We start from the raw sequence: 24,501 nt of genomic DNA on the forward strand, positions 1-24,501 counted from the left end.
GATTTGGTTGCAGCAACTCAAATGTGACCAAATTTGGTTGCATGTGAGTTACTGTAACTATTCTACAACATATGTGTTAGTCGGGTAGGCACGATGCCCCCGGATCAGAGAAACGACTGGTATGACGGCGAATGTGAGCAGTTAGTTGAGGAGAAGAATGCAACATGGGCGAGATTGCTGCAACACCGCACGAGGGCGAACGAGGCACGATACAAACGGGCGCGGAACAGACAAAACTCGATTTTTCGGAGGAAAAATCGCCAGCCGGAAGATCGAGACCGTGAAGAGACGGAGGAACTGTAGCGCGCTAATAACGCATGAAAGTTCCATGAGAAGTTAAACCGTTCACGTAAGGGCCACGTGCCACAGCCTGATATGTGTAAGGACATAAACGGGAACCTTCTTACGAACGAGCGTGAGGTGATCCAAAGGTGGCGGCAGCACACTGGGAGTTTTCGAAAGGAAAGTGCTGCGTAGCATCTATGGTGGGGTGCAGATGGCGGACGGTACAGGGAGGAGGCGAATGAACCACGAGTTGCATCAGCTGTTGGAAGAACCATCCATCATTCACACCGCGAAAATCAGAAGATTGCGGTGGGCCGGGCGCGTGGTCAGAATGTCGGACAGTAATCTGGTGAAAATGGGTCAAAACAACGATCCGACGGGAACAAGAAGGCGAGGTGCACAACGGGTAAAGTGAATCGATCAGGTGGAGGACGATTTGCAGACTGCGTGGTTGGCGAAGTGCAGCCATGGATCGAGCTAAATAGAGAAGACTTTTATGTATTGGCCACAGGCCACTCCGGCCTTAGTCTGATTTCGCACATAGAATAGTTAGGTTATCAAAATGTAGTTTCAAGGTCTAAATTCAAATAACGCCATTGAAGGCTGTCAAACAGGTCCTTTATTGTAATGTACAAAAACAAAAAATAAACATAAAATTTATCGTTTAAATAAACGTTTTAGAAACTTAGGCGGCCACAGATTACTTGATTTCAGGAATTTGTAGGAAATTGATAGCTTCTACAGATATTGTTAAAATTTTCTATAAAAGCTATCAATACCTCAGTCGAGTAAAAATCATTTGCCAAACCACACGTTTTGGAGTGGTTTGGCAAATCTGTGAACGATGTGATATGTTGAAAACAATGGCAATCAATGGTAGTGAATGAGTTGGAAAAGATCAAACTTAACTTAAAATTATTTAGCTTTCTTTGAAAAAATCGAGAAACTAGCGATAGGTTTAACGATTGACAACCACTGCTACCGAGTTCATTATGGCCATATCAGAAAGGCCACTTTATGCTTTATGCCAATTTTTCGCGAATTCGGATATCCATTAAGCACCCTCAATTCTTCTCTAGGAAAAAAAAAAAATCTATGCTTTGGGTGTTAGAGTCGTGAAACGAAAGGTACCCCGGGTTAAGGAAAGGGCGAAGCAATTCATAATGAATGAATGGAGACTTTAGGGGTTGAATTTGAAACGAGAACGAGAAGTTCTCGCCTGAATCCATGAGTATCAACACGTTGTTGTCGGTCGGAGTGAAATTTATTGATTTCCTTAAAGATGGCAATCCCCTCCCTGCTTCCGCCTACTCGCCGAAGTCTCCAGAAAAAATATTCAAACATCTTATTTAAGGGTATGCGATAAAACACTTTTTCCTAACGAAACGAAACGAAACGAAATTCAAAATATCTATGTGAATTCGAAACGAAACGGAACGAAATATATATTACTTTCAAAAATTCGAAACGATACGAAATCATGGTCCATTTAATTCGAAATTTTACGAAACGAAACGAAATTTTAATTTTTTTCCGCGGAAATTTTGTTGAACTAATTTAACATTATGTACGCCAATCTGATTTCATTTTTTTTCAAAGTCAAATAACTGCGTTGAGACCAATAGAGTTATAGTAACAGAAGAAGCAGTATGTGATAAATCGCCGCGTTCCCGTTCACCATTGGCGATAAGGCAATACCCCAGCATTTGTGCTGCCTTTAAAGGAATTATTCGTGGAGTGTGTGCTCTCGAATCTGATAGATTTTATATCAGTTCAGCTTTATATCAGTTAGTATATAAAAATATAGAAATTGTGGGATTTTTTTGTATTCTGATTCAAATTCTGTTTAAAACCTTATTTCATTCATATTGACTTGCGTGGTTTATGATATTGAGCTAACTTTTATCTTTTATCTTTTATCTTTTATCTTATTTTAATTTTATTTTTTATCTTTTATCTGGTGGAATACTCATTTATATCTGTGCCAGGCGTATACGCAGATAGAGAATTGTTGAAAGCATATATTTTCTCGCTAGACGAATCCTCTGCACCTTTCAAAAATGCCCAAAGATATGTATTTCAGTTCGTGTTTCAGAAATGTGATCGCAAAGTTTTTACGGCAGCAGTTTGCCATATATAAAGAAATAATTTTACCTTTCTCATACAAATACAAAAGGATATCATTTCCTTACAAATTCACTCGTTTTTAGGAAGCTTGGAGACCCATAGTCTTACATATATACAATCAACTCGACGAACCAAGCTATTGTCTGTTTGTCTTTAAATAATGGGTGGCCACCAAATAGCGAGAATGAAAAGAATTGCTCGGAAAGAAAACTACAAAGAAGTACAGTTCAATCTGATATACGTTATATAAAGAGTTGGCCTTAGTCTTTAAACTTAGAATAATGAATAATAGCATATGGTTCGTGGTTCGTCGTGCGGCGTAGTTTAATCTTGTAGGTCTCACATGACCGTTGGACAGCAGCCATTTCCGGATGATGCTTCTGATCCTATTGATGAGTTGCTTCGTGTCTTTGAACTTCCAATCACCTTTGAAAACAATTAAGCACGGTCTACTTAAAATCCTTTAACATTTTTCGAGATATTTTCAAGTTCAAAATTGTCCGCGGTCACGGTATTTCCACGTTCTTTGTTCGCTTGAAAAAAATGTAAAATGGGTGCGCACCCTTTCTGTTTTGATGGCATGTTTGAAACTACTGAACATGTTGGATTAAATTGACAATTTTCAGAATATTCTAAGGATTCATTTAGATAAGGAAATATTTCTCTGAAAGCATTAATGTTCTCATATAAAAGTATTGAAATTCGTCTCATTATGTGTTTGTGCATATAAGGCATGCAAAAAATGTTGTCAATTTTTCATTCCCAACCGACTTCAATTAAGTGCAGGAAACAACTGCTATGGACAGTATGAGCCGGTCATGCCCTTACAGTCAATTTAGGATTAGGAGAGGAAAATAAGTTCTACACTCATTATTATAAGAAACCGAGGAATGCTCTACATCTCCGTGAGCACCACGGGAAAGGAATCTTTGGTTTGTAGAAAAGGTAATTTATGTGAACGAAAAAAACGAATATTTATTGTAAACGAAATTATTTTGAAAACTCGAAGATGAAAACCGTATTTCAAATCAATCCAACGCAAAATGATGCTTCGTTTAATCATAATATTATGGCCTTTTTAACTCTTAAGCGATGCTTAGTCATGCGTTTAAACCTAGTTTGAGGCATAAGAGGTGAAGAAATTGGCCTTTATTAAGAAAGGGGCGCTCTGAATATACTTCTCAAAGGCCTCAGGAATTCATGCCACGACTTTGTCTCTGTGACAAAGTTGTACTGCTCCGATTCATATCTGATTATATTTGCAATCTGAGCCTGAGTTTTTTGCTGGAAATTTCTAACAAAACACTGAAGACGTTTTGTAGAAGAAAGCTAAGTACGTGTTTGTCGACTCAGAATGGTATTTTGTAGTAAGCGTTAATAGAGAAATTTGTATAAAATTAAGTTTTGAAAACAGCTTAAAACTTTTGTTCAGCGGCGCAGCCGCTTTGATAATACACGAACGTATGAGACAGTGTGGTTTAAGTCTAAATTTGTTTCCAAATTTCGCGGAATTACGTTAAATTTCGTTAAAGGCTAATTTTTTCAAGCGAAATTTTTGAAAATTTACGAAACGAAACGAAATCAAGATATCAGATTTCGCCATGCTCAAATTCCGCGAAATTCCGCGGAATTTCGTTTCGAACCATCTGAAACGAAATTTTTCGAAATACCGCATATGCTTAATCTTATTCCCTTCGCCTTACAGAGATTAAGTTAGAATGAACTACGTAGAGCGAATTTGGCGAATAACTTTAACATCCCGCTCCTGTCGTTTACTTTAACTTTCAGGCTGCTCGCAACTATACAGGACCGCAAGAATAACGGAACGGAAAAAGTGCGCCACCGACGTCGCCTTCGCCGCCGGACCGGAACATGGGACACTTGAGAAACAAACAGCGCCGGCATCAGCAAAAGGAAGCGGCACTCCGGCGGGAAGAACGACTCCGGAAGCAGCAGCTCGATGAAGTGGACATTATGAATTTGGTAAGTGGCCAAAAAACATGGGTTCTGGAAGGACGATGGTTTCCCTCCTTGTTTGGTGATTTATTTCTTCTTCTTAATTTAAGGATTCAAGGATTGCGAATGAGCATTAAAGAATGAATTTATTATTTTACGAAAAACGAATTGAAGTTTTTGAAGTCAGTCTGATTTATTTCACCAGAAATCCATGCAAAACAATATGTTAGTTATTTCTCTAATAGAAGCTAGTATCGAATCCACGCTGACAAGGAACAATATATTAATAGATGAATGACCATTTCATTAAAGTAACCGCGAGATTAGTCAATTTTGCTGTTAGCTTTGATAAGCAAACGATGGCTAATATCAGGCCAATATCTGCGGAACGTTCCATTCGGTGCCCTGAAACATTCCAGCAAACACCTCTCTCGCATGCGATGCCTCCATCCACCATATCAGTACAACATTTCTTCGATCCATGGTCAGTGTTGATTTCTCGCTAATGCTTTTTTTTGTCCAATTCACGTTTTTTTCGCTTGTAGAAGCAGACGTTGTTCTGACAGTTCCCCCCACCAGCCCCCCACATACGATGAATGATTCCTAAGAAACACCAACGCCAACGCCTCGTCCAATATGTGGCAGTGTTCATACGCACGGAAGCAGCAGTGTGGTCGCCCGCGGGCACTGCGGGAATGTATCAAAGAGAAATTCTTCGGATTGCGATAATTTAATTAGCCAAGGGGCTGCTGGATTTGATTGGTTTGTTTTTTTCTTTCGTTTGTATCATTCTCGATTTTCCTGTAGGAGGAGATCTAATGAAATGAAACATATCGCACCGCGCCCTTCGTTGGAACGGAAGGTAATTATTCGACAGCGGGCCCTCGAGGGAACCGAGAGGTGTCGATCGCCGCCACGTGCCACATTACCTTTTGTGTAATCCTAAACTTCTTTGTTACACAATTCTTCCAAACACTGCGGGTGATTACCGAAAGGGTCTCGGCGAGTGCACCGCGCCGGGGGGAAACAATTGAGGATTAGCTGTCAATGGCACATGGCACGACGCAACTTTAATTTTATCGGTTAAAATCCTCTGATATAGGATGTGCCAGGCGGACGTTCTCGTGCCGAAAGAGAGTCATCTTCTTTGAAATAAACGTCACTTGCATGTTCTGGATCCGGTTGGATGGATGGGAAAGACAGACGTTGTTTTGCAAGTTTCTGATGCTGAAAAACTTGTTCTGCTGAAGGCTCCACAGGCATGTGTGGAGTGGACATACAGTTTAGTCTCCAACAACTCGATCGGGAAAGGCAGAGTAAAACCCACCACATCACAACGCGATGGTGGGATTAGAGAGTTCATTGTTCTATTCATCACAAACTTATGAAACACTAAATAACGTTTTCGTTATATCTTTTGAACACAGCAACCAAATGGAATTGGAATTGGAATTCAAAAGCGATTAGCTAAACCACATTCTCCTTAAACCCTAAATCATTTCGGATCGAGTTTCGGATTAAACTGGTTGTAAAAGAAAATCTATATACAACAGTTGATGGTTAAAAAATTCGCTGAGGTCGGTACCATGCTGTAGAATACTTACCTTAGGAAGTTTCCTGATGTGCAATCTCGGGGTGGGCAAAACTCTGACGTGACTTGTATTCCACAGAATCGGGATCAGACAAAAGAAATGACACATAAAATATGCGACAGGCGCTGTGTTTTTACTCCTTCTAACTTTCAGCAGACTTCAATCTGATAAAAAAAAAAACATTTCTATGTGTTTTCTTTCGTATGAAATTGGATCCATTTATTGGTAGATGGATGCTTCAATCTGTGCACTACTTATTTGGTAAATCGTTTTACAACACAATCTATTTACTAACTGAATAATTTAGAATTCATCCGCAAGGAGGCGCTACTGCATATGAGATATCAGTTCTTAGATATCTCGGGATCTGTGGGATTTAGAAAATTGCCGTCTTCTACAAAGTTGTTTGGGGATTGTAAACTAATATATTGAAAAATTATGAAGTTTAATATTCATCCGTAGAGTAGTGCTAATGCATCTGAGATCACCAGTTTGGTTATATATCCCCGGATCTGTGATATTAGAGAGTGGCCGTCTTCTACACAGCTGTTCGAGAATGAAAACCAATATTCTGAAAAACGGTTTAGTTTGGATTACATCCGCTAGGTGGTGATATATGAATCAACCAGCTTTGTTGGATATCTCAGGATATGTGGGTTTTAAACGTGCCGTCATTTACAGTTATTTGGTATTTTAAAACCAATGTGTTCAGAAAAGTGTGCTTGATAGTCATATGGCTACCGTTTCTGTCTTATACGCAGGAGGCCTTGGGTTCGATCTCAGGTTCATTTCATTCGCCTACTTTGTATCTTTATCCATATTTCTCATGTTCCAGCAATCGCTAGAACATGAAATGAATTTCCGTATCGTTTCCATTTCAATTCTGTACCTTCAACTTGACTAGTCTAGCAGTAACTGTTAGAATTGGAAATGCAGGAAAAACTTGTGTCTTACATCCAATTAGAATTCCGTCTTTTGCGTTCCTATCACATCCCAACAAACAGTCTAGTTTTCTAGCTGAAGTACCCGAGCAGGAGAAATTGGCTCAATAATACCTAATTCTGTTAATAATACCGTACTCTGTTATGAACTAGCCCTGCATAAGAGGTAAAATACCAAAGGAATAATATTAAAAACTAATATGCATAATACTTAAGCCATAACAAACTCAATTATTAAATTGAATTTCAATACCAAATGCATAACCAATTATTATTCGTATGGTATTGAAATACCTAAGCATGTTATAGCTCAAGTATTCTGCATCTAAGTGTTTGGTATTATTTTTTGGTATTTTACCTCTTATGCAAGGCTAGTTCATACCAATTTCTGGTATCGAGGTCGTCGCTCCTGCTCGGGTAGCTTCTTTTTGGCTAAATAAGACCTTTACCAGCATTTAATGTTTGTTGAGGTTGGCCACTCGTTATTATTATCGAAATTGTTATCAAGAAGCTGATCATACTATAGCCAGGATTCACATCGAGTTACAGTACATCGAGTAAGGCAAAGTGTACTGTATGTACATCAAGTAGGTATGGTACCTCATTGAGGTATTTTCAGGAATTTAGATGGCCATTACAAACACATCATACTTGTCGAAAAACTTAACTTAGAAGAGGTATTGGATTGGTATTCAATATCTCTCGAATACCTGATGTGGTTATTATCATCAATGACTACTATTTAAGTATTATTATGATAAAATTCGTCATTCATTTGTTTGCGTAGTATATTTTTGAGTTATTATTATACCTATGGTGAAGGTGGAAAACTCTATATAATATCGTCTGGTAAAGATAATTGACTAACTCCCTGGTCATTGTCAGAAATGGTTTAGAAGAAAAATGTTGGTCTAGGACGAACTGTACCAAACGGCCATTTTCGCGAACGATTTGCGGAAAGGCCGTCTGGTAGTCACCTGCGGCCATTGCAGAGTAAGAACTATGAATTAACAGTAAGATCTTCGTTAGAAATGGCTTAGAAAAAATTGCGTTGCTCTAGGACGAACTCCCAAAATGACCATTTTTTGGTCGTTCCGGATTATCCGGAAGGCCATCTCTTGGTCACCTGCGGTCATAGCAGAGTAAGAACTGTGTATTAACTTTAAGATCACCGTCAGAAATTGCTTAGAAAAAATTGCGCTGCTGTAGAACGAACTTCCCAAAATTACCATTTTACGAACGTTCCGGGTTTTCCGGAAGGCCGCCTGGTGGCCACCTACGGTCATAGGTGATTGAGAACTGCGAATTAACTTCAAGGTTATTGTCAGAAATAATATAGAAAAAATTGCGCTACTTTAGGATGAATTGTTCATGAAATAAATAAATAATTCATTACTGGTCACTTTTCCCAGTGCACCTGAGCCTTTTATTTACCTATATTTACCCGAGCCTTCTATCGAATCATTTTTATTATCTTCTGAAATGATGGATTTTTTGATGAATACATGGTGGTTTGGTGCAAATTGGTCAACTGACTAAAAAAATATCCCATTTTTACTCAATGTGTTGTACTTTTTACAACAATGCGAGTCCCGGAAGGTTAAAGGTGTGTCGCCAAAAGCCAGTCTAGTTTATACATACACAGCCAGTTCGTGAAAGAATCCTGGAAAGTGATAGATTTGACTATATCTATCACTTTTCTTGCCAATATTTATGTTTGTGCTTCAAACATAAATATTGGCAAGAAAAATAAATGTAGTTCACAGATAAAAGCGGCCAGGTCTGCTGTGCAGCATTATTGAGAATCAATTCTTAACTAGTGTTGCGCCAGATTCTTTCTGGCTCGAAAGTAACAGTTTTGACAGCAGTGTCCATTTCACACAGCTCCAAAGCCGAAATTTATTATGCAACTAGCAGACCCGACGAACTTCGTTTCGCCTAAAATTGATTTATTTTCTGATTAGATCTCGAGTTATGAAGAAATTGGTGTTTCATTTGTATGGGAGCCCCCCTTTCCAAAGCGGGGAGGGGTCTCGAACCATCTTAAGAACCTTCCCCGGCCCCAAAAACCTCTACATACAAATTTTCACGTCGATCGGTTCAGTAGTTTCCGAGTCTATAAGGCACAGACAGACAGAAATTCATTTTTATGTATATAGATTATGAAATATTATTGAACTTATTATTTATATGAAATAACTTACAAACTAGTTTCACTTCAATCTACGAGCCACAGTCTCCATCGCCGCTCTAAACTATTCTAATTAAATCCTTTTGCCTCTGTATGGAGGTATGTACATTAATTTAATAACCTGTGTTGCCAGTTTCACAGAATATCAAACTTCACTCAACACTCCCACCCGTGAAACTAGCAAAACGGGTCTATTGCGCATTTCTAAACTTCACTTGAAATCTATTCCCTTATCCGTCCTGCCTGGATCAAATGATCCATAGACTAACGCAAAATGAACTCCCCCAAGAAATTATGACGTTTGAGCGGGTCGCATAATGAACGCAAAATGAACTTTTGTTCGAGAAGACGACCCGCTCAAATGTCAAAATCCATCGGGTGATTGAATTTGATGAACTCCTGCACAGGTCTATTTGGCCAAATGACCCATTCAGCCAAACGACATTCGGCATTCGGCCAAATGGCTTTCGGCCGAATGGATTTCGGCCAAATGACCCTTCCCCTCAACATCTTGCTATGGGATGTCAGTATACATATAACACATAACATCAGTACAGGCCGGACTCGATTATCCGGAGGCTCGATTATCCGGAGAAAATGGCTCGATTATCGATTAACAGATTGTTAACACACTTACCAATACCACACACAATATACTCTTACATTGTTTGATGGATTCTGCAGTTGGCAAATGGGGAGCTCAATGAGTCTGGTTTGGGGTTGGTCAGACAATAAATTCCTCGGCTCGTTTTTTTCCACTCAAGAGCTCGAAGGAGTAACATCCAAGTTTATAAAAATATCCAAGTTTAATAAAAAAAGAGTGAGAAGTGCTAGTTTTGCTAATACTAGGAATAAACCCTAAGAGACCTTTTCTAAGAGTCAGGTACGTTAAGTTGCCGAGGAACTTCCCGTAAAACTTTACTCTAAGACCCATCCACTATTATAATAGGACCCATTAGGTTTTGGTCACGTTTTGACCTAACCTCAACCGTGAGCAAGCCCGAGATCGTCCGCCCTGTTCATTCCCGCTAGGACATAGTGGTTTAGTGACCTCTTCTCAGGAGAACCCTATGGTCCAATGCTCCGAATGAACACAATGACGTTTGAGACGGGCGCTGTTTACTAAAAATGAACACTTGCATGAACTCGATGAATGAAAAAGTATTCATTCTAAGTAAACAGCGCACCGCTCAAACGTCAATGATGAACTCGGTGCATTGGACCATTCCGACAGTTGTTCTGGTGCACGAGTCGCATAGCGACCGAAAGAGGCTCAAGCTGTTCTCGTACGGCGCACATCGGAACACTCGAGTCGACGCCGTGACATCCTCGGACGGTGGGAGCAAGCTAGTCCCAACGGCCGCAAGTAAGGATATTCCGAGCCGATACCGTGGCAACCTTGCCACATACGCGCAGATCCATCCAGCTTCATATATACACACTACACACAACGTGAGTAAAAATAAAAGTTCCATAAATAAAACGACCGTGTTCAGTATTTTTGCATCCTGATCAGTGTGACCTAGTCCCCCATTGTCGAGGCCGACCCTGAGTAAAAGAGGCGGGTGTAGCCCACCCCGGACGGCTTCCGTGGCTTGACCAGAAGCTAGTGGATAACGTGATCCGGCCCGTCTGGCCGCATTGCAATCTAGAGAGTAACAAAACCTAGTAACGATAGTGCCTTTCTCGCTTTCCTAAGGGACTGTTGACAAATTACGTAACGCTTTAGGGAGAGGGAGGAAGTCAGACCAAGTATTACGGTCCGTACAAAAAATTAAATCATCCTGAAAAAGGGGTTACGATAGGGAGAGTGGGGTATCAAAATTATCAAATTCAGCGTTACGAATTTTCTGAAAGAACCCTAAGGGAACGGAATTCAAGAACATTTATAAAAATGGCCAATTCATGAATTTCGCCGCCGCCACCGGTGGTTTTACTCACGCCGCCCCCGCCGGCGATTTTGGGTCGGCGCGCCTCCGATAATAATAACGCCGATGACTAATCGCAATAAAAAAAATCAATTAACTTGAGTCGAGTCGAGTAAAATAAGAGGCACTGAAGATGGCCTTACAGAGACGAAATACGTATTTGTAAGACAATACAACGTGGTGGAATTGATTGGAATAGTACTAAACTCGTGTTATGATTGTTGTTGTTAGTTAGTTGTTAGAATGTTGTTGAGGTAGAACTCGTCAGAATTCAATTTCAAATCTACCTCAAGTGATGGTGCCTCTAAGACAGTGTGGTGACAAACATTGGATAATGAATTGGTTGGTTGATTAGTTGTGAATTTGAATTAGGCTGTATCTAGTAGATTTAATCTACTAAGGGCCAATTTCTTCACCTCCGCTTAACTCTTAAGCGGTGCTTACCCATACGCTTAAACATGGTTTAAGGCCTAAGCGGAGGTGAAGAAATCGACCCTAAGTAGAATAATACAAAAAATGTTGAAATGGTCTTTGGAATTCGTCTATGCCAAAACCTCATTCAGTCGGGCACCTAAATCTGTAGACAGTGTTGTCCTATACTCTGTGCAAAAAATTCTGCTCTTTGATTTTACTCCATCCAAACGATTTTACAATCTTAACTAAGTAAGTGCAACTAATAGAAGGCTATTTGAATTTTCTAAATGTCCATCGTTGCACAGAGTGTAAGACAACACTGCCTGTAGGTGACTCGCAAATTATGTTTGTTGTGGCACATAAGCTTTTGTGAAGACTTGAATACATCCCCAAAGCGCCAAAACCACTTGGTATATTTCCTAGTACATTCCTCCAGATATTCCTCCGAAAAGTTTCAATAAAAAACCTTAGAAAATTACTTTATGTATTCTTCCGGAAATGTCTTACAAAATTTCTCCGAAAATTCTTTCAGAAATTCCATTACGGAGTTCTTCAGAAAATCCTTCACGAATTTCTTCAGGAAATTCCTTATGGGATACATACAAAAAATTGTTTCAGTAATTTCTACGAAAATGTTGTTAAGAATTCCTTAGGAGAATCGTTAAGGAATTCCTTCGGAAGTTTCTGTAGCGATTCCTCCAGATATTTCATAATAAATGTCTCAAGAAATTCCATTCAAAAACTGTTTAACAACTCTTCAATTTTTTAAAGGAATACCTCCTCATGAATTTCTTCGGCAATTGGGTCCTAAAATGAAGAACCGATATTCGATTTTATTTCAGGGAACGATGAAGCTAATCATCCTGAACGCGTCAGTTTTTCTTTTGACTCAAAAATTGAAAGGAACATTGTTTAATTTGAAATTTGAAAATAGATGAAAAATGCTTCCTCGACATTTTCGGTCTTGTTTGACGTACGGATTCAAACGCACTAGCAAAACACCACAGGGCACTTGACTCAACCTTTGACAGTTAATATATGGGCCTGACGTTTTGGGCTGATGGTTGATTCGTTCTAAAATGTTGCACAGGCCAATATTTGCCTCAAAATGTATTAAACATAAAAATATTATTTTTACTGATTTTGATTTTTACCAGATTTTTTATAACATCGGTTCAAGTATTCTTGACCGATGCACTATCGTTTGCAACTATAAACGAGGTAGGGTTTTAGGACCCAATTATTCTATGAATTCCTCAAATAAATTCTTCCAGATATTGCATAAGGGATTTCTTCCTAATTTTCCTAAGGAATTTCTTCAGAACTTTTTCCAGCAATTCCTTTAAAATATTCTCCGAGAATTCTTCCAGAACTTCCTGCAGGAATTCCATTGAAAATGCCTTGATGGGTTCTTTACGAAATTCTTTCAGTATTACCTTCAGATTTTTTCAGTGTTATTTGTTTAATTTATTTGTTTTATTTTTTCAAAAATTCAATTAGCAACCGAAAACTATTTCATTATCTAATTAATTTTCAATTGATATCCTGGAAGAAACTTATAAAAAAATCCCTGATTCAATATCCAAATGAATTATTGGTGGAATTTTTTTAGATTATTCAAGAAAATTTTTTTGAGAGCTCTCAAATGAATTTTTAGAGAAGGTTTTGAAGAAATTCCTGGAGGGTTTTGTGCAGGAATTTCTAAATGTATTTCCGAAGGCATTTTTAAAATAGAGCCTGAATGGATTTTCGAAAATAATTCCCGTTTGAACTACTTTAAGAGATTTTGAAAGTATTTCTAAACAACTTCCCACGAACCACGTAGGCCGAATTTTCACATTTTCAAACCCACCACCCCTTCCCCCCTAGTAGACTTTTCCAAAAGCCCCCTAAATTCCAAAAGTTTTCCCGTAAAAATGTCGAGTAATTTTCCGTGAAAATTTTGAATTATTACCTGTTGAAACCATGCTAAAGGATTCCTACGATATTTTGACATTTCTCTTGCAAAGTAGGAGCGATTTCCTGAAGAAATTTTTTAAAAAATCCTATGGACATTCCAAAGAGTTTTCCAGATAATTCTCGGTGGACATTATGAAGGATTTCAGTTGAATTTGTGATGAATTTATCGTAAAAAAATAGAATAAATTTTCATGAAAATTACAAATGCTTTCTTACAAGAATTGCAATATTTTTTTTGTGAAAACTCAAAGAGTTTTTGGTGGGAAATTCAAATAATTTCTCGTGAAAGTTTTCAACAATTTCTTTTTCCATCGATAATTCCAAAGAATTTTCATTAGAACTGCCGAAGAAATTGCCGTTAAATTTCGAAGAATTTCGCTTATATGTATGTCCAAAAAATTCCTCGCGAAAATTCCAAGAATTTTAGAAACTAAGAAAAATTACCCGGGGACTTCCCAGACAATCTTCAGTGGAAATTCTGAAGAATTTCTCACGGAAATTTCGGAGAATTCCCATTACAAGTTCCAAAGAATGTCTTTTGGAAATTCCAAAATGCTTCCTTTGTAAATTCTTAATAATTTTTGTCGAAGTGCGACATAATTCCCAGTGTAAATTCTAAAGAATCACTTGTAGTTTCTAAAGAAGTTACTGCCGAAAATCAAATGATAAGTAAAATCTACAATGTAATCAAAGTGGAAATTTTGAATTTTTTTTTGATTTTTTTTATAGAATACTTTGGAGAATTTTCCGGAAAACGGAAAAATCGAAAAAAAAATCAAACAAGTGAACTTTGCACAAAGCTGCTGTATGAAATTTCTGACAGTCTTAGATTCTTCTTCTAACTTCTGACAGTCTTAGATATCTACGAAAATTCCTTTGAACATTCCGTCAAGACTTCGTTCAGAAATTTGGATATACCTTCTGAAAATCCTTCTTTTTGAAATATCTACAGAGAATGTTTTAAGAGTACCTTAGGAAATTGTTTCGAAATTCCAAAAAAAATCTCTAAAAACACCTTCAGAAATTTATTAACGGATTACTTCGGAAATTTCTGTCAGCTTCGGAATTTTGCTTTGGAATATCTTTGAAAATCAATTTGATATTCCTTCGGAGTTCCTTAGCAAAATCTTGACAATAATTGTTCCTGAAATTCGGAATTCTTCCAAAACTACTTTAAGCAATTTAATATAGAATTTCCCAGGGTAATCCTTTAAAAATTTCTCCAGAAAATTCTTTTGTAACTTCATGAAGCTACCTACAGACACTGACAAAACTAGCTCTGTACACATCGTTGATTCGTCCAGTCGTCCTGTACGGCCATGAATCATGGACGTTAAAAGATGCAGATTATCAAATTATCAAAGTGTTTGAGTTGAAAATACTGTGCTCAATACTTGACAGCGTGGTGGAAAATGGTAAATGGAGCAGACGAATGAATGAACCACGAGTTAAACTAAGTATACAAAAATGCAGACATAGGCAGGTTGATAAAATAAGGCAGATTACAGTGGGATGGACATGTAGTGCGTATGCAGAAAGAGAGACCAGCAAAAGAACTTGCAGAGAACCTGGAACATGACGTTGGCTCTGGGCCTGGGGTGTGCAAACGTGGAAGATGCGGAAGCAGCCGCTGATGCATTTTGGAAATACTGTTAGGATTTCCTTCGAAATGTCTGTGGGGATTTGCTCAAAATTTTCTTAAAAGGTTCCTACTACACTTTCCAACACTACTTCAGGAATTTTCTCGGAAAGTCCTTTAGAAAATTCTCTTAGGAACTCCATCAGAAAATAGTTCATTCTTCAATAAATTTCTGAATGAATATATTTTATGTTTTACTAAAGGAATTACCCAAAGAGAATCTGAATGGATTATTCTTTCTAAAATAGAAAAATTCTGCAGACATTGTCATAGGATTTTACGAAGGAATTCCTAATGAAATTTACTGAGAAATGTCTGTAGGAATTAAAAAAAATCATAGTTTCCTCCAGAAATTCTTTCAGAAACTCCACCAAGCGCTTTGTTGGCATATTTAAACAAATTTCAGGAAAATATTAGATTTTTTCGGAAACTTAGTTATTTTGAGATCAAAACGACTGAAGTGCATCTAAATCCTAAATTTGAAATAACTTTTGAAAAAAGTTATTACCAATTTGCTCTATGACACCGAAATCTAATTCTTCACTTAGGGGTCACGAAAAAGTAAAGCAGGATTTATTGTTAAAATTTGATTAGGGGAAGTGCACCGGTTTTGGCCAACTTAGTGCCTAATTTGGCCAACCCTAAAAAATACATATTTTTTCAAAATAATCGATCAGTTGAAAGCAGCGTTAAAGCGTGAGGGATATATCTCTTGTTGGAACTAATAAAACCCTTGCGAATTGCTTTATTTTTGGAGTTATTCCCAAAATTGGCCAAATTAGGAACATGGCCAAAACCGGTACAGTTACCCTAATCAAAATCAAAGAGCAACAAAATAGTGGTAATTCAAATAACATTTTGAAATCTGGTATTGATTAGTATCGCCGGCAATTGACTATTTTGAATGTGCTGTTTGATGATCGGTAAACGCAGAATATTGCAATTTTAATCCACTGAAGTCGGTTTTTATACGAGCAATTCCTACTGTGTGAATCAAACCCCGTTATCCAACGATCCACGGTAAAATTGATTCTTTCAGCCATTGATTTTTTAATCCACGCCGGTTCACGCCGCCGCCGCCGCCGCTGGGGCAAAAGTGACCACCACGCCGCCGCCGCCGATGATATGACCGGCGCACAGGTCTGATTCCATTTAGCTGTAAACCTCATCTTTGAAAAAGTTTGTGCATATAATTAAACATGCAATAAAAACTTACGTCAATGATCTATTCACATACATATTTTTTCTCAATCGCCTGAAAATTTCGGTAAATTACAGTTTATATTTACTAAAGGATTTTGTTTTACCATTTGAGTTCAAATTAATATGAATTTAAATTTATAATAGGGAATGTCCACAAATCACGTAACGCTCAGACAGAGAGAAGGGCGTAAATTCCTCGGAAAATGCTTCTGCATTTCTTCTGATTTAATTTGGAAAATTCTGGACAATTCTTCTGATTTTCTTTGGGAAATTCTTCGAAGTTTCTTCGAGTTTGTCTTTGAGAATTTCTGACTGAAAATGTTCGATTTTATTCATTCTACTACACGCGCTCAAGTTATAATTCTAGCTGAGGATCATTTTGCACTGGCCTATACAATGCATTCTTCGCGTAAGCGGCGATTAAGGTGATATAAAAGAAGTGTTATTTTGGTAAAACTTGCATCAAAATTTCAAAATCAACTATTCAAGAAAACAAGGCAAGAAATTTTCTGTTTGGAGTACAGTACATTTGCGGAAAGCTAATTAAACAGTAAGGAAATTTAATGTCGAGCCGCGGAAAATTTATTACTCAATGACTACGGACAAAACGAATGCTGAACTGCTCGCACGTTATCCATCTAACCGTTTGAATAAAAAAAATCCTGTCTCTTCTAAAGTAGGTATGCAACGTTGTTGATTGCGTTGCTACACCTACAGCAGGGAAGGTGCTTTCCATTTCCCACAATGGCGGAACTTTTCCAATTAAACAGCTCGTTAGAATGGGTACGAGTGGAATATTCTCCACCTCAACTTCATCCGTTGCCGTTGCGCTGCATGGTAGGTTGCTGACGATATTCTGGAACTTGGATGGTGGAAACAGATTTGTCGCCGCCGTCTCGGTCACCATTATTACAGCGAGAGCGTTACCATTGTTGGAGATTTGATTCTTTGCTGTCAACTGGTACGCGGTGTGTGTGGGGAACGAGGAACTCGGTTTCTCATGAGGGCGACTCCTTGGTGTATGAACGCCGCTGCGTTTAAACGGAAAGTTTGTAACAGGTGTGAGAAGATTTTCACAAGAATCACACTCGGCGTTTCATAAATGTTTTCTAAGAAAACTGTGATCTGTTTATTCAATGGAATGCCTTTCCATTTCTCCTGACCATCTTCTATCTTTCACTGAAAAAAGGGAATAACAATTCACGGATTGTTTTTTGGACGGATTTATTATAACATTCCTTCTTCGTACTATTACAAGCACTACAACATCTGTGAAAAGTTTTGTGGAGTTTGTGAGGTTCTATCGGATCCGACTAAAACATGTATGTGTCAAAGCACGGTGGGTATGGTTGGGAGTTTTCTCGAATCTGAAGAATGTCACCGCATCACGCATCTCTGCCTCGCTGTAGAATGTCAACCTTCAGACAGTATTATGAAGGGCACAATTTAGTCATTCAATGTTTGGCACATTTTGCGGTTAAGTTCCCACTCCTCATCAATGTATCAATCCCAGCCTCGACAAAGCATCAGAGTAAATTGAATTCATTTGCCTTTATTGCCCTAAAAAGGGGATCGCATTACTTCGGTTGTCATTTTTGGTTCTGTTAATTTTATCGTCTGGGGAGATGTGCTTGACTGTGCCTTTTCTTTGTGGTGGCACGAAACGAAAGTAGGTACCTGTGTGGCCCCAAATGGCCGGAGCGAAATGTTATGACAGCAGCTCTCCGTGGGTGTGTGTGCACGCCACGGAGGTCTGACCAGAAGAGGCCGAGTCATGGCTTGCTGCGCACTGATCGACACGCTGAGGTGTTAATGTCTAATCATACGCTGATGGTAACTTATTCAAACCCCACATTTCCCTTCTTCTCTCATTAAAAAAGGCAAAAAAAATCCTCTAGCATAGAACGCAATGATTTTTTTTTAAAGTTATTTACGTGAGACGAAGATGAATATGATGCTTTTGAGAAACCGATAATTTCCTTTGAAAACTGAACTCCAAAATAAACTTGTCTGAACAACGAAATGCAAGTCAATAGGTTGTATCGTTTAAATGTTAAACTAAATTGGTACCTAGTGTTATGGTATTGATCTCACAAGAAACATTTTATATTGTAGCAATAATCTAAATATCTTATACCGTCCATTAAATCCAACTATCAGCCTCATATATAGTAATACCAGCAAGCTGACCTTCAACAACCGCTTAGAACATGTGTTGTGGGCTGATCAATGATGGGTTGCAAAAGATGAATCTTGATTCACACTTTTGTTTTAATTTTGTCCCACAAATCTATCACAGTCCTATGTAGTGAATGGAGAACAATAAATTTTGAGATTTTGTCAAATACAATGAAATCCAAACAATTCATATTCAATCCAAATTCAATCCAATTCCAATAAAAATGCAAGCCACATTCAATCCAATTCCAATCAATATCCAATCTAAATCCAATCCAAATTCAATTTTAATCCATTCCAAATCCAGTCCAATCAAAATCTAATCCAAATCTGTTCCAAATCCAAATCCAATCAAATGCAATCCTAATTCAAATCTAATTCAAATCTAATCCAAATCAAATTCAAATCCAATCCAAATCCAGCCCAAATCTAATCCAAATCCAACCAAAATCTAATCCAAATCCATTTCAAATCCATTCCAAATGCAATTCAAATCCATTCAAATCAAGTCCAAATTCAACCAAAATCTAATCCAAATCTTATCTAAATCCGTTCGAATTCCAAATCATTTCCAATCCATTCAAATTAATATAATGATAGAATATAATGCAATTCATAATGGTTTTTTCAATCTAACGCGAATTCATTTTTATCCAAATTCTAAAAGTCAATGTGGGATGGTCGCATGTACAAATATTTTGGGAACATGTGGCCTAGGATATGATATTTATCTAAAATGTGCTAAAATTTCGTCTTCCAGGCGCGCTTTGTGATTTTCCAAACTACAATCCATTTTCCAGCGGTCTTCCAGACGCGCTTTGTGATTTTCCAAACCATAATCTATTTTCCAGCGGTCTTGAAACATCCCCTTTATGATTATTCAAACCACAATCCATTTTGCAGCGGTCTTCCAGACGCGCTTTGTAGCAATACAAAGTGATACAAACCCCTTGTGTTTTTTTAAATCATCAAATATTTTAACACATTAGCACAAACAAATTGAATTCAACTCACCTTTTGAAATCAGGGTCAGGATCCAACAAATAACCTGGCAGGATCGCCAAAATGTGTGGCCCCAAATGGCCGGAGCGAAATGTTATGACAGCAGCTCTCCGTGGGTGTGTGTGCACGCCACGGAGGTCTGACCAGAAGAGGCCGAGTCATGGCTTGCTGCGCACTGATCGACACGCAGATGGTAACTTACTCAAACCCCACAGTACCTATCGGGAAATGTGAAACCTTGGTACGGAAGCAGAGGTGTGATTTCCGGCCTACAATGATCGTTGAAATTATTTGTGATGTTTTTGGGATTAACTGTTCTTTATGTAAGATAATTTTTGTTGTCTGTATTATTTAAAAAAAAAAACGAATTTCCTCTGTAATCAATATAAATTTCCAAGAATTTTCTTGATGTTGAACAAAATATAGATTCTGTCGTCAGGTTGGGTAAAAAAAAAAGAAATCGAAGAAGGCATAAAAAAGCCTCTGAATCTGAAGGAAAAAAAAGCCTATTATCGATCACGTAGTTTGATATTGCTCGGAAAACGAGCCCTCCAGAGAGCAACTATTGGGTACCCTTGTGGCCCGAGGTAAACAACCCTACAGGGAAGTAAGAGGTGTTTTGGGGGATCGCGATGTGGTTTATATGCAGGCTTTCTATGCCTCTTATTGCTCGTCTGACATAAAAGTCTAATACCCCTATTTTTTCTCAGTTTTTGTTTCTTGTCTTATTGTTCCGTGTTCCTTATTGTTATTGTTCCGTGTAACACGAAGCTATGGCCATCCGGAAGATGTTCCCTGGCGATCCACAACTCGAGCACGACGCTACGCCATACCGTTAATGACGTCAAATACCCGGATGAGCAGCTGTAATACCTCAAACCTAAATTCCAACCTCGTCCGTCCTGAAATTACGCAATTTAACCTTGAGTCGCCGCAAGTATCTTGGTCTATGCCCCTTCTCTCCTACTAACTGTTGATAATAAGATGATATCGATTGTAAATATCATAAAGTCTCGGCTCCGTTAAGTGCTATACACTCCTGAGCCTGTCAAATAAACGCAATAGATAAACATTATATATGTGCAAGGCGCATCGATTAGTGAGAAAATCAAACAAATCGGTGAACCCGTTTGTGCGTTATACTGCCTCAAAGCAAACTCTTGCAAACTTATGGACCCTTATCCTCCCTTGATACTTTTTAGGCACTAAAAAATGACTTCAGAAAATCATAACTCCGTTGATTCTCAACCGATTTTGACGATTCACCTACCAAACAAACCTCTAGTTTTCAAACCTGAGAAGAGAATTGGCATTGGCCACCTGGTTCCGGTTAGGTCTCTAGTTTTCAAACCTGAGAAGAGAATTGGCATTGGCCACCTGGTTCCGGAATAATTCCGGGGTCGAATGGGGTACCTTTTTTTTCTCTAATCAAATGACCTATCTAAAAGTCTTAAAACGAATTTTTTTATGTGTTCTACTTCATGAAATCACGAGAAATGTTCAATAGTGCGTCTTCCAAGGTTCCTTGGTGGGTTTGGACAGGTTCTGCGGCATTCCGGGGACATGGTTTCCCGGGAAGTGGCCACTTTTTTATTTGATCCGAAACCCATCTTGCGGCGGCTCAAACTTCATGACTTCGCGTAACAAGCTCAATAGAGTCTAATTTAAGGAACCGCCCAAGCAACCAGAAGTTCGGATAAGAAAGGCTATTTTGGCTTAATCAGCTCTCATTTTAAGTAATTTTTAGTATGGTGGGAGCGTAAAAGTGAACTTTAAAGTTTCGTTAAAGATGCTTGGAACTTGATGTGAACCATAGTGAACCAATTAGTTCGGTTAAGAGTAAATTTAAGTAAAATCTGAACTTCTGGTTGCTTGGGCGGAGGTTAGGTTCCGTGGCATTCCAGAAACCTGGTTCCCTCGGGGAAGTGGCCGGACACTTTTCGATTTGATCCGAAACCCATCTTGCGCCATCTCAAACTTCATGATTTTGCGAAACGAGCTCAATAGAGTCGTATTTCAGGTACCTAAGTGGTTTTATTCAGGTTCTGTGGCAATCCGGGGACTTGGTTCCCCCGAGGCAGTGGCCACTTTTTTATTAGATCCGAAACCCATCTTGCAACGTCTCAAACTTCATGATTTTGCGAAACGAGCTCAATAGAGTCTAATTTGAGGTACCTAAGTGGTTCTGGTCAGGTTCCGTGGCATTCCGAGGACCTGGTTTCCCCGGGGAAGTGGCCACTTTTCGATTTGATCTGAAATCCATCTTGCGGCGTGTCAAACTTCATGACTTCGCGTAACGAGCTCAATAGAGTCTAATTTGAGGTACCCAAGAGGTTCTGGTCAGGTTCCGTGGCATTCCGGGGACCTGGTTTTCCGGGGAAGTGGCCACTTTTGATATGATCTGAAACCCATCTTCCGACCTCTCAAATTTTAAGATTTCGCAAAACGAGCTCAATTAGGATCTGGAACAATTTGCATCTCATTTAGAATACCTGGCTGAACCAAAGCTGCGTCTCAGTTGGAACATCTTCTTGATCCACAGTTTGTACATCTTCCCCATCTTGCTCGTACGTTAATGGAACCACAAGTTTCTTCAGCCGAAAACTCTTCAGAACTAGCTGCATACGGGAAACATTCCTCATTGAAAATGACATCACAAGCAATAGGTAATAAGTTAATTTGTTGTTTTGTTCCATAGCCTTTCTTAATCAACGTCACTTTTTTCGAGCTTGGAACTAGGTACACAAAGCTGCCGAATCAGATCTTCGAACTTCAACAAATGACGACGCAACAAGAAGATAGAAAAATCAGGGGTGAGATTTGACGGGAAAGGTCTACTTAAATAAAATAATGATGTTGTTGGTCTTATCGCAATCGTTTATTCTCCCATTTGAATTTATTACAATTTCCATGCTGATGCTGACTTCGTCGTCGTTGAAGGTGACAATGAATTTGTCTTTGCTAAGCATATTCACAAACAGCTTCGTTAGTTACAAGTCAGGGCATTATGTTTTCCACCCCTCCCTGTAGTCCCACACGAGGTATAACGCAGTCCAACTGATGCCGATCAAAACAAAATGCTCTAATATTCCGGAAGCGACACTCGCTCGCCATTTGGCTGGTTGTGAGCTATGCAGGGGAGGAACGGATAAAAACCAGAACAACGAAAATCAAATAAATACAAGCAGCAGCATCATCATCATCATCCGAATGGAGAGAGATCTAATCTTGCCGGTACTGAACCACGTGACGGTGGCGGTGTTGTCGAGGGAGCGCTCTGACTGGCTGTCCATCCAAAACAGAACAGGATAAAGACTTCTTCTTGGTGTGACATACTTTGGCGCCGACTGCAATGTATCAATTTTCGCATGTAATGTGATTTGGACGACAAGACGGGTCCGCTGTAGGAGGATAGGGAAGGAATATGATGGGCGGACTCCTGGGGATTTTACCGCAAGAATAAAGGAAGGGCTGGTGGTGTGGAGTGGGAAAGTGGAAAGATAATGCAGTAATGATAAGCACAGAGTTTGATTTGAAAACGATCGTCAGGTGATGATAAGCAAGTGGCTGTAATGACTGTGCGATGACATGATGGATGCTCATTTTGAGATATTCGAAGGAAATTTTCGGATGCCCAACAGATGAATTTTTGAGAGTTTTTATACACATTGGTCACATCCTAATGTCAATCGTCCGGGCCTCGTGTCCGTAGAGAACTACAGGTCTAATAAGCATTTTGCAGATAGTCAGTTTGGCACGGCAAATGCTGGGTAAAGCGTACCATTGGTACTTCGCGTAAAATAGACCCCATCTCGTGGTCCTAAGCCTCTTACCCAGCAACTCCTATTCCTACCTCCTCGTGGTGCTGGCCGCGATACGAGTAACCTTAGGAAATATCGGGTAACCAACCGCGGTGGGAACTATGGTCGTATGCTGACAGGGAAATGGGGGTTTGCTCCTCTCCGGAGGTGCAAATCTTACTGAGCGTCTGTTCTCCATGTCAGGATCGGCTCACAACAGCGTCTGTTCTCCATGTTAGGGGCGGCTGATCATTGTCCGAGTGCCAGCGAGAGACTCTAAGTGAAACTGTGCACCATGGTTCATCGGGAATAAGGAGGAATGGTCCTCCGGAAATTTAGGGGGTTTGGTGTCAGGCCCTGCAAGCCAGCCTTTAAAAAACATACGCAACGAACAATCAACAAGAGAGTACGGACCGGAACCATCGGCGAAGACCCCTGCGACGAAAAGGGACTAGTGATTGGAAACTTGGTTTGTGGAACTGCAAATCTGCGAACGTTTAGAGGTAATCATACCATCTACCAGAGCTGCGGCAACACACACGAACTGGGAACAGCTTTCATAGTGATGGGCGATATACAAAGGTGCGTGATCGGGTGGTAGCCGATCAATGAAAGAATGTGCAGGTTGAGGATCAAAGGCCGCTTCTTCAACTTCAGCATAATCAACGTCCATAGCCCACACTCCGGAAGCACTGATGATGATAAGGACGCATTCTACGCGAAGCCACTACGATGTCGCCACTGCATACGCGCAGCATCTCGGCAGCGGCAGCGTTGCCGGAAGCGGGCATCGAGCGGCTACCTTCTACCAAAGTTGTGGCATCACCAACGAGCTGGGAACCGGCTTCCTAGTGCTGGGAAAGATGCGCCAACGCATGATTGGGTGGCAGCAAGGATGTGCAAGCTGAGGATAAAAGTCCGTTTCTTCAACTATAGCGTCATCAACGTGCACTGCCCACACGAAGGGAGACCCGCCGACGAGAAAGAAGCGTTCTACGCACCGCTGGAGCAGACATACTATGGATGCCCACTGCGGGACGTCAAAATCGTCATCGGTGACATGAACGCTCAGATAGGAAGGGAGGAAATGTAGAGACCGGTCATCGGACCGGATAGTCTGCATACCGTATTGAACGACAACGGCCAACGATGCATAAGCTTTGCAGCCTCCCGCGGAATGGTAGTCCGAAGCACTTTCTTCCCCCGCAAGAATATCCACAAGGCCACATGGAAATCACCTAATCAAGTAACGGAAAACCAAATCGACCACGTTCTAATCGACGGTA

The 24,501-nt window shown here is 39.5% G+C and overlaps 1 protein-coding gene across 1 annotated transcript in view; it reads left to right on the plus strand.

The window, feature by feature from the left end:
• Window positions 1-4,226: 4,226 nt before the first annotated feature.
• The window catches only part of LOC134225597 (coatomer subunit beta'), a 77,943-nt gene continuing 57,668 nt past the window's right edge, over window positions 4,227-24,501 (plus strand). The window contains exon 1 of the mRNA XM_062705795.1: window positions 4,227-4,395. Within this exon, the coding sequence (XP_062561779.1) occupies window positions 4,285-4,395 (111 nt within the window). The 5' untranslated portion in view covers window positions 4,227-4,284. The remainder of the gene's footprint in view (window positions 4,396-24,501) is intronic.

Source organism: Armigeres subalbatus, chromosome 3 (assembly GCF_024139115.2).
Source record: "Armigeres subalbatus isolate Guangzhou_Male chromosome 3, GZ_Asu_2, whole genome shotgun sequence".
NCBI lineage: Eukaryota > Metazoa > Arthropoda > Insecta > Diptera > Culicidae > Armigeres > Armigeres subalbatus.